Here is a 10,821-nt window from a genome sequence, read left to right as displayed (position 1 = left end):
TCCCGCCCTGCCCGTCCCTGAGGCGGGACCGGCGTGAGGGGAGGGAAGAACAATTCTAAGGAAATAAGGGATAAAGAGGCGGTTCCGCTGCTCGAGCGAGAGTTAGAACAGAGTGGAGCGCTGCTGGGGAGGTGCCTGACGCGCTGCAGGTCAAAAGTCTGCATTATTAGTTATTTAAACAGATAACTAGGGTTGAACGACGGCTCGAGATTTAGTCGAATTAATTTTTAATGTTAAAGTTTAAATTTTCCGAATCGATCTTAATTTTTTAATGTTAAAATTTTGATTTTCAAACTAATTTTAAATTTTTGTCCTTTTTATTTTAAAATTTCAATTTTCGAATCGATTTTAACTTTTTATTTTTTTTTAATTTTAAAATTTTTAATTTTGGGGTTAATGTTAAAATTTTAATTTTTGGATCAATTTAAAAATTTTATTTTTATTTTAAATTTTTTATTGTTAATTTAAATTTTTTAGGTTTAAAATTTTAAAATTTCTAGTCACATGAATTTTTGTAGTCTAATTAATTTTATTTTTTTTGGCATCCCATTGGAACCTTAATTTTGACCCACAGAAAGGTGCCACTGTGATCAAAGCCAGTAAAACAAACCCAGTGTACTACATCCCTGTGGGCTCTGAATTCTCAGGTGGGCACCTAAAATTTGGGGGGGATTAAAACTGAGGGGGATTAAAATGCAGAATAATTCCGCATTATTCACTCTGAAAATGAGATTTCGCCTCATCTCACAAGGGAGACATGAAGACATTTCTCAGCACTCTTGAACCACCCCAGAAAATAACCCCCTAAATATGGATTTTTCAGAGCACGAGGCATCTGAGGCACTGATAAAGCATCAACAGCCTGGTAATAACCTGGCTTTTAGTTTGGCTGTTACCTAAGCAGGGATTTTTATAAGTAAATTCTGTTGTCAGATATAAAGATAGAGGCATTTTTTACCCTTTTCATTCACAGATCTTTACACTCCTCTCCCCCTCAGCTCCCTGGTGCCTGCAGAGCTGCAGACGTGCCTCCTCTGCTCTGGAACCACCACCTCCAAGATGCAACTCAAGTTGCCAGAAATTAATAAATGGCATTAAAAGAATAGACAGAATTAAAACCAAGCATGTAATTTAGCACTGATTCCCCTTGGGGGACAAGCCAGAGCACTCAGGCTCCACAGATACCACAGGAATGATGGAAAAAGGAACAGGGATGTGTGGGAAGCTCAGTGGAGAGCAAACTGAACCGAAAATACAGCTGGTAAGGAATGAAAGTGCAGATGCTACACAGGGACATTAAACAGGCACTTGTTGCTGTTAAGTGACTCCATTTCTTAATGTAGTTAAAGCAAAAATGTTCATTTCTGGTCCTTAACTTTCCTTTTGCACCTGAAAGGGTGCAAGGGGAGTTTCCTGTTGTTTTTCCACGTGGGATTAAAAATACACCACATTTACATACCTGTGGGATTCAGGAAGCCATTCCTTCAAAAGCAAGGTGCTGAGGGATCACTTTTACATCCAAGCCAAAGGGTCCAAGGCACGGCAGAAATGGCTCAACTTCTCCACTTCCACGATTCAAAAAACCCCCACAACTCCCCCCCACACACCTGAGGACCATTTCCTAGACATCAAAACTCAAAGCAGGGCCCAAATAATTTGGTGTCCTTTGATATTTTAGGTAAAACTGGATCTACAGGTGAAAGGGATCATCCTGGAATCACCCAAGGCCAAAAGCCAAACTCAATATCCAACCTGGATCTGGAGTCACTGTCTTCTTCAGCCTCAGGCATTAAATTCACTCCACAGGATTTCCCATCACACAGAGGACACTCAGACTTCCTCACAAAGAGGCAGAACTGTTTATTATTAACAAGACATACCATGAAGACCCCACTGTATCATCTACAGATATAAAACCTCGGGAGGATGGATGTTCCCCTGTATCCAAATTACAAATGAAAAAAAAAAGAACCATAATACGGACTCAGCCCATGATTCCGAGTCACTCTGCAGTCCTGGAGGTTCACAGACCCCAAAAGACCAGATTAAGTTCAAATTTTGGCTTATGTAAGTTTTCCTGCTGCCACCTTCCATCCCAACACCAACATTCCTGATTTTCCACCGGAGCCTGCTTGGGCACCCTTCAGCTGCCACATTCCTCAGCTTGTCCCCAAAATGCCCCAAAAGCTGCAGAGGGGTCTGCCAAAAACCATCTGCACACCTGGTTTAAGGCAGGAAGAATTCCCAGTACCTGAAAGTCCCCAGTGGGGTTATTCCCATCGTGGAATCCCCTGTATCCCATATGGGATCTCAGCAATATCCACAGGGAGCATCTGGCCCAGTGACATCCAGAACTCCACAGGACAGGAGTTGAAGAACAGGAAAACAACACCAAAGTTGTTCATTTGCTGAAGGGCAGGATTTCACCCAGAAAGGAGTGTGGGGTTGGTTGGGAGGCTTTTTTTGTAAACCCACCCATATTCACATCAATTTTTGGAGTTCTAATATAAAAAAAAAAGCAATAAAAAGGGCTTTTTATTTTTTTTTTTCAGTGAGTGCCACCTGTCACTTCAGGGTCACCAGATTTGTTTCACTGGCCTGGGCCATCACCACAAAGAGCTCTGGATTTTGTTTTTAACAGCTCCACAACACGGCTCAGAAATCCAAGCTTTAGAAAAACAGAACTTCCCCTTTATTTATATTGCACCTGTTTCACAAAGAGCTACGTGGCAGAAGTTCCTTCTGCTGCAAAAATGCTACATCAGAAAAATGTGGGTTTGGACACAGAGTAGAAAGGAAAGCTCTTGATTTTCAGGAATCAGCAGGAGTTGACCCCAAATTACTGGTACTATTTTTATAAATCACTCTACACCTACAAGTCCTAAGTATTGCCTCAATTTTATTCAGCATCCAGTTCTTTAAAAACCACAAGCATTTTACCAGATGATAAAGATGCTCTAACCACTACTGGGTACTAAAATTGAATCTGCAAGGGAAATATTTTGAAGATCTCTTGAGAGAGCACCAAATACTCTTTGGAACCACCAACAGAAAACCCACACAGAGGGACAGATTTGGTTTGATACCTCTAGAACTATCCATTGGGAAGAATTTCCCAATGTTGGGATGTATTTACATGTTAAAAATGCATAATGGAAATCAAAACATCTCAAAGGATACCAGTCACCGGTGTCCTAACCCTGGTTACAGGAGCTTCAGACTCTGTAAGCACCCAGAGAGGCATTACCCACACAGCAAAACATCAACCCAGCTCCTCACAGCTGGCCATTATGGCAAGGAATAAACCCAAACCAACCCTCCTGGCTTTAATAGCAGGGGCATTATACAAGATTGTCTGGATTTGCCCTTTTTATTCCAGTGTTTCCGTACTTTCTACACACCTATGTACAGAGTTAAATACGACATTCATTTACAAGCCATGGTAAAACAAACGTCCCACTTTGCCAAACAAAATCCTACAGAGGTCCAAGAATTAAAATATATATTACAACAGCATCAGAAACTTCCTTTCCCTGAATGTGGACAATATTGCTTAAGGACTGGGATTCAGGATTCAGCAAAACCATCTCCTGGAACGGCCTTGCTCGACTGTTTTAATTACACCTTGTACAACACACAATTATCCCTGTTGACCACAGGCCTGAACTGCAGGAGCAGGAGCACTGCCAGGAGTCTCCAGGGAAGGGATTCACTCTCTGGGCCCTAAACAGACAATATCCTCATTTGGGTCAGCCCCCTTTTGCAAGCACAGGAGCTTTACTTCAGAGACACAGCGAGGCCACGAGCCCAGACTGGAATTTGGGACAAGTAATTTTCAACAGAAAGCCCTACAACCTGCTGCCAGGCTGGAAAGAAAAACCTGAGCTAAAGACCTGCCATGGTAAATGTGCAGTGCAAGCTTTCTATGAGAACTGTTGCAAAAAAAGGTCTGGGTATGTTCTTTAGAAGGAAACCATCTAAATGTATTTAATAAAGGCTCTGATCTGTGGGGATTAGCTCCACGGTACAGCTGGGGTTGTATGAAGGTGGCACAGCAGCCAACACATGTACAGATGAACTCATGTTACCCCTGCACATCCCTGGGGTCCCAATGCTACTTTTTTTCTGGTATTTCACCCCCCCCAGGGTGAAATGAAGTAGGGAAACAGGCACAAAGAACACAGTTCAGCGTTTGCAGGTGTCTAAGAGGTCACAACCAGCTTCCCTCGAAAGCAGCTGAACTTCAGCTCCTCTTGAAAATCTCAGCCTAAATCTCTCACCCTCAAATCAGTCTTTTGCAGAGTCAGCACCTAATCCAAATCCAGAGCCCACAAAATCCTTTTTACATGTATGTAAAAGCATCTACATATTGGGAAGTGAGCCTCAGAAATACACGTTTGGCACTTTCCCCCTATTAAAAAGAAACAATTATACATATTTTAATATTGGAACGGGCAGTTCTTTCACCTGAAAGAAAACTTTCCTCGTGACCTTGTTCACCTGGTTAGGGACAGATTTATTTAGATTTTCTAACCTAAAAGCCCAAGTTCTCAGCTACATGAACAGATTGGACTCCAGTCAAGGCAAGGAAGTTCTGCTCACACACAGCAGCAGCAAATTGAACCCATCTCTGAAGTTTCAGAAGGACCATTTCCTCTTTTGGACTGTATGGTGGAAGGCTGTTTATGTAACCACCACCCCAGCAGCCAAAAGAGTAAGATTCAGCTTGATTTTGCACTTTAAAAAATAAATTCTTTATCACCCAGAAAGGAGCCAAGTCATCATCTCACATCATGGAAATGGTCACTTGTAAAGCAATAAATAAGAGGAGGGAGTGTTCTGTGTCACACCCTGAATTTTGTCACTGGTGTCTATTACCCCTCTAGTAAAAGCATAATAATTATGCTATCAAAGTCTCCCTGTACAACAGCTTGTCTGGGAAGGAAAGAAGGCCCCTAAAAATCTTTTGCTGAAGCAATAACAAAAATCTGATTCAGTGAAACTCAGGTTCAAAGTTGGGTTTCACTTCATTCAAAGGAATTTCACTCCATGCAGAAATGCAGTACCTGACACGCACAATCACCTTGCCTAGAAATTAATTATGTTCATTTATACTGAATCAGCTCTTAACCATAAATTATCTATTTACTGCTGATTCAAATAATTTCTCCTTGGTTTCCTATTCAAGCCAGGAGAGCTGCAGGAACAGCACAGGACACAAAATTTAACTTCTTTCAGCAGAAAGTGGAAGTCAGGCTAAATCCACACAGCTACTCCAACAGCAGTAATTAAGAAATTAAAAAAAAAACCAAAACAATTAGGGGCTAAAAAGACTCAAGAAACAATTAAGAATTATGATTATTCAAACCAATGCATTCATAAGATATGAATCATATAAATCAGCACATTGTATGCTTAAAACTGAGAACAAAACACCTCATAGCTCTCAATCTCTAAAGCAACAAGAGAGTTTTGGAAGAACAGGTGTGAAGCAAGTAAAAAATAAAATCATATTATTCCAAACACTTTATTTGTGAAGGAGTTTCCTGCATGGCCAAGGGAGAGCAATGTCTGAAGTTACAGGACTTACATGATTCAGAAACAACTACGATTTTAAGCTTGGCTTGGCTGTTCTCTACAGCGACCGGGGCGACAGTGACGTGGAGAACTGTTTCTCTGTGCCTGAAGCACAATTCTGGGGAAGCTCAATCCTTCCACTGTCTGCTCCTTCAGAAACACTTCTGGTTTGTCCTCCAGGACTGAAGGCAGAGGCACGAGAGTAGTGAACACCCAGGTGGAGTTCCACGGATGCTGGAGATGAACTCAGGTTTACTTGTCTGCAACTGAGACACCTCAGTCAATCCTCCTCAGACAAATCCTGATAACCAGAAATATGCTTCACTTCCACTTCTTTCTGAAAGCTTCATTAAAAGTATCATTAAAACATTATTAGAGAACAAATTAAAGGTGACGTTACCGGCGTGGAAACGAGATACTGGCCAGAATTCAGCTGTCAAGAGAATAACCAGCTGACAGACTTTGAAAGGAGCAGTGACAGATGTTCCACTGCAGTTACACACGAGCACCTCACCAGGATCTCTGCACATGGTTTGGTTCCAGTCTCAGCTCTGGCTGCTCCACGTTTAAAGCTCTGCCCAGCAGCAGCTGCAGGTTTGTGCCGCTCCCCTACACACACAACTGCCCTGCTGCCAAACGCACAGTAAATGGCTTTGTGACGTTCATGGATGTACTGACAGTCTCTGATAATGCTGGGGACACTTTGACCTCGCAGTCTGTACCTGCCTGCCAGGACTCTAGATATCAAAACGGTTCAGGTTGTAGGTGGAGGGGTAGCTCTGCCGCCCGTACTGGAAGTGGTCTGTGAGGACGTTGGCCCGGCCGTACTGAAGGTCTCCGTGCTGGGCAAACCCCGTGAGTCCGTTCGGAGACTTCTCAGGAGGGTTTCGGTGCCGTTCCAGATTCACAAGGTCTCCAGTTGTGACGGGAAGCAGCTGCTTCTTTGCTTCTTGGTTTGCATCATATTTTGTCTAGGAAAGGGAGAAGGAATGTTTTTCACGGAATCACTGAGGTTGGAAAAGAACTCTGAGACCATCGAGTCCAATCTGTGCTCGGTCCCCACCTTGTCACCCAGCCCAGAGCACTGAGTGCCACGTCCAGTTGTTCCCTGGACACCTCCGGGGGTGGGGACTCCACCACCTCCCTGGGCAGCCCCTTCCAATGTCTAACAACCCCTTCCATGGAGATAGATTTTTTTTAAATACCACCTGACATACTCATACACCCCAAAAAGCAAACAATTAATCTACAAATAATTCTACAATTAATCACTCTCTACGCCTGTTAAGAGTCTTAAAATATTAATAGCTTCTAATAAAAACCCAATTCCTCTCACATGCTAAATGAACACAAGCTGCTCTTTTGCTCAAAAGGCTTGAGTTACTTCCCAATCTTGCCTTTTCAAGAAAACATGAAGATCAAAACTGAAGTTTGTGAGAGACCCAAGCACCCAAATCCTTCGCTTGGGCCACGCTCTGCAATAGAACTTTATGCCCCGTGCTCCACATTTCTGTGCCATTTCTCTTGTACAAAAAAATAATTCAAAGCTACTGGAGTGTTCCAAGTGCATTTCCTGAGTAAACCAAGCAGCCCCTCACCTTGTTGTACAAGAAGACCCCGAGGATGGCCGTCATCATCCCCAGGACGTTGGTGCTCGTGACGGGGTTGCGCAGCATGATGAGGGACACCGTGATCACCATGATCCTCTTCGTGGCGTTGGCCACAGAGTAACTGAGGGGGCTGATCAGGTTGAGGATACTGAAGGCAATGACGTTCTGGGCAAAGTTACAGAACCCACTGATTACAAGCAGCATCAAGGTCCAGGACCAATGAGACATCGAGCTCTGCGTTAAAGCAAACAGGAGGAGGAAAAAATTATCTCGGGTTTCAGGTAACAACCCAAACACAACCTGAGGCACTTCGTACCTGCCACTGGCAGGGGGGATATCTCAGCTTCACTCTAAAGGGGCCCCAAGCACGACCACTGTGCAAGTACCAACTCGGAGAACCCAGAGGATGTACCTGCCCCACACATCCAGGGAGCCTTTGTTCCCCTCTCCAGCTCCCAGGATTCCCACTGTTCCCATAAGCTGCCTCTCCTAACCCTGACAGGAATTGTCACGATAAACACTGTGTACATTGTTTGTGAAACAACCTGCAGGTGTTTCACAACATTTCCTTCCCCGCTGATAAGGAACTACACTGAAACACTTTAGTGCACTTTTTTGGTTGGGCGGTGGCGTTCCTTGCTGGGTTTTATTTACTTTATTGAACTCCTTTCTTAATAGCAAACAGTTCCTCCTCCCAAATACAACACTTACCAAGTCATTCTCCACTAGGAAGGAAGAAAGATCTACCAAAACCCACGTTGGGATCATGAAGAACACAGCATGGCACCCGAGGATGTTCAGCAACCGAAGATGATGGATTCGGGAATCTCTTAACACCTGACAAAAGCCATTATTGAACAGCAGTAAAGACACAGTAACAGCTTTAGGTGACAGATAAATTAGAAAAATAAGAAAATACTGTCAGAGTACAAATTTCTTATAAGCCTGACCAAAGAAAAACAGGTGTCCATTTGAAAAAAATATGCTTTTTTGAGTGGTGACTCTTGGTATCAATAAGATATTAATATATTTTAAAAGCTCTACAAACCAGAAATCATTTTGTAACTAACTAGAGCCAAGATACACATTTTAATTTTGTTTCTAAGATTTCAAGGAGGGCCCAGTGTTGACACTGAGTCGTTCACTACAGAGAAAAGATTTGATACAAGATACATTAAAAGCTTTCAAATGAACTGTAAAATTTAAGCACTATTGAACTGTCAGTAGAAAAAAAAATATCCACGATGAGGAGTAAAGAAAAGGCTCAGGATAAACTCTGAGTTCTGCACAATTTTCAGCTTCAACAGGTAGGAAGAGCTGCAGGAACATGCACATGAAACAGAAACCATCCCTTTGGGCTCCTCTGATCGTAAAATCAACTAAAAGAATATATATATATATATATATGTACTTGCAAGTACATACTGTCTGCTAAAGAATGATGCTGCTGAGCAACACTATGAAGAGCAGAAGTGTTACCTTCTTTGAGAAGATGTTCTGAAGGGAAAAGCACAGAGTAGCAGCAAGTGCACTGATGAGTCCCCACATGTCAAAGGAAAGCTCTGTAACGGTGGCCAACAGGACACCAGTGATGATGGGGATCAGAGACAGGTACACCTGGGAGAGGAAGAGAGGAGCACCTTGCATCTTCTAAGAACTTTAATTTCAACCCAGTTTATGCATCCTGATGATTTAGGGGGGAAAGGAGAAGGACGAATAAAGCAACAGAACCAGGGATCAACTTTTATACTACTGTAGCTCAAGGAAATTAAGTAACTAAAATAGATACTATAGAGCATCACCTTGCTCAGTGTTCACGTTTTACGTTCTTAATAAAAGGAAAAGGAACTTGTAAAATCTGCATAATCTAATTCCAGTCACAAACCCCACCCAGCTACCCAAAGCCCGAGCTCTGCTGCCCCTGCCAGCACAGCACACCCCAAACAGCACCAAGAGAAGAAACCTCAGCAAACCTGTCCGCACCTTCGTCGTCTGCTTTTCCTTCATGATGATCCGAGAGAGGAGAACCACCCAAATCGGCATCGTGGCTTTCACTGGGGACGGGAGGAAAACATCCATGGGGACACCCCGGGCCATGCTGGGATAGCCCTCCCTGTCACCCTGCTGGGCACTGCTACCAACACAGGCTGGGGCTTGGGGCTCTGGGACACTGTGCTGGGCACCCACAGGAGCACACACCAGGTCCTGGATCCTGGATCTGGCACCAGCACCCACCGAGGACCAGGACACAGCAATAGGCAACCACAGGAGCACCCAGTGGGTACTGGGACACCTCACTGGGCACTCGTATAAGTACACACGGGGCTTCAGGTCACCGCACCCGGATCTGGTACCAGCACACTCTGGGTACTGGGACACTGCCCTGGGCACCGACATGAACACACGCGGGGCTTCAGGTCACCACGCTGGGCACCAGTACAAGCAAATGCAGGGCCCCAGGACATCCCCCCGGGCATCCCCCCGAGGTCAAGGCACCCCCCGGGCACCGCCCGCCCCTCGATCCTCACCCGTGTGCGCGTAGGACACCGGGACCCTCCAGAGCGAGACGTGCGCGGACACGGAGGCGAAATACTTCCCGAAGGCGAGCGGGAGGATGTACCGCGGGTACGCGCGGGGCGGCAGCTGCGCGGGGCCGGCGGGCGGGACCCTCCAGGCGCGGAGCAGCGGCGGCAGGAGCCCGCAGAGCCCCAGGATGTGGAACAGCGACACGGTGACGGGCCGGGGGAAGCCGCCGAGCAGCAGCTTGTTGACCACGTTGCCGCCGGCGCTGAGCCCGTACCAGGCGAGGCACAGCGCGGACACCCGCGCCCCCTCCCGCAGCGCCGGCCCGCGCCCGCCCCGCGCCGCCCCGGCCCCGGCGCCGGGCCCGGCGGGAGCCGCCAGCGGGGCCGCCATCGCTGCGGAGCCGCCGAACGTCAGCGCCGCCAGCGCGTCGCTTCCTGGGGCGGGGCGGGCGCGGGGCCCCGGCGGGGCCGCGGCAGCGCCGTCATTTCCTCCGCACCTGCCCCGCGGCCCCGCCGCGCTCCCCCCGCGCCCCGCCGGCCCCGCCGCCCCCCGCGCCGCGTCCCCCCCGCAACCCCCGTCCCGCAGCCCCCGCCCCGCAGCCCGGGGGGGTCGAGCCCCGGGAGGGCCCCGAGGGGTGACAATGACCCGCGGGACACAAAACCGCATCAAAAGCCCCGCTGGGAGGTGGTTTTTCCAGCGCTGCCGAGCCCGGCCCGTGTGACAGCGAGAGGCGCAGGGCAGGGACGGAGCGAAGGTCACGGGCTGGGAGCCACCGGGACAGTCGCTGCTGACCTTTAAAACTAACTCCGGGAACCGGCTGGGGGAAAGGATGGGTGAGTACCTGGCAGGCAGGAGGGCTGCTAGAGCCCGGCTCATCCACGCACTCTGTCAAAAGACGTTTTTGCAGCGTTAGTACCGATAAAAACATGCACTTCAGGTAATGGCGATTCCCAGAAGGTTTGCTGATGAGCCATTTCGTGTCATCCACTGACAAGAAAGAAATGGCAGCGTATTAACTTCAGGTTTTAGGATTAGAAGGATAAATTTTGCAGGAGAGGGAGGAGAAAGCAGTAGCAGAGTAACTGAGTCAGGCACAAATGAGAGTCCA

The 10,821-nt window shown here is 46.6% G+C and overlaps 1 protein-coding gene and 1 long non-coding RNA gene across 2 annotated transcripts; one reads left to right on the top strand and one right to left on the bottom strand.

Annotated features, from left to right (window-relative positions):
- Positions 1–22: 22 nt before the first annotated feature.
- On the top strand, positions 23–1,957 carry LOC127481361 (uncharacterized). The gene is made up of 3 exons (XR_007908209.1): positions 23–149; positions 999–1,261; positions 1,679–1,957. It is a non-coding gene; the product is annotated as an uncharacterized LOC127481361 (long non-coding RNA).
- A 3,554-nt stretch (positions 1,958–5,511) lies between these two features.
- SLC35E1 (solute carrier family 35 member E1) lies at positions 5,512–10,122 on the bottom strand. The gene is made up of 6 exons (XM_051810535.1): positions 9,716–10,122; positions 9,171–9,241; positions 8,667–8,804; positions 7,899–8,024; positions 7,176–7,421; positions 5,512–6,548 (listed from the first exon to the last, which is right to left on the bottom strand). The coding sequence occupies exons 1-6, from the start codon at positions 10,101–10,103 to the stop codon at positions 6,315–6,317; spliced, it is 1,203 nt and encodes a 400-aa protein (XP_051666495.1). The 5' UTR covers positions 10,104–10,122; the 3' UTR covers positions 5,512–6,314.
- Between the last annotated feature and the right edge of the window lie 699 nt (positions 10,123–10,821).

The sequence above is a fragment of the Manacus candei genome, unplaced genomic scaffold (genome assembly GCF_025592945.1).
Source record: "Manacus candei isolate 608988 ecotype Guabito, Panama unplaced genomic scaffold, ASM2559294v1 h1tg000078l, whole genome shotgun sequence".
Taxonomy (NCBI): Eukaryota; Metazoa; Chordata; class Aves; order Passeriformes; family Pipridae; genus Manacus; species Manacus candei.
The sequence above is the reverse complement of the archived record's forward strand: the minus strand, read 5'-3'. Positions and strand labels throughout refer to the sequence as shown.

Coding starts and splice junctions, on each gene's coding strand:
- SLC35E1 (XM_051810535.1), bottom strand. CDS start 10,103: ATGGCGGCCCCGCTGGCGGCTCCCGCCGGGCCCGGCGCCGGGGCCGGG. Junction 8,805..9,170: donor AGGAAAAGCAGACGACGAAG/GTGCGGACAGGT, acceptor TTCCTCTCCCAG/GTGTACCTGTCTCTGATCCC. Junction 6,549..7,175: donor GGGTCTTCTTGTACAACAAG/GTGAGGGGCTGC, acceptor TCCCTTTCCTAG/ACAAAATATGATGCAAACCA.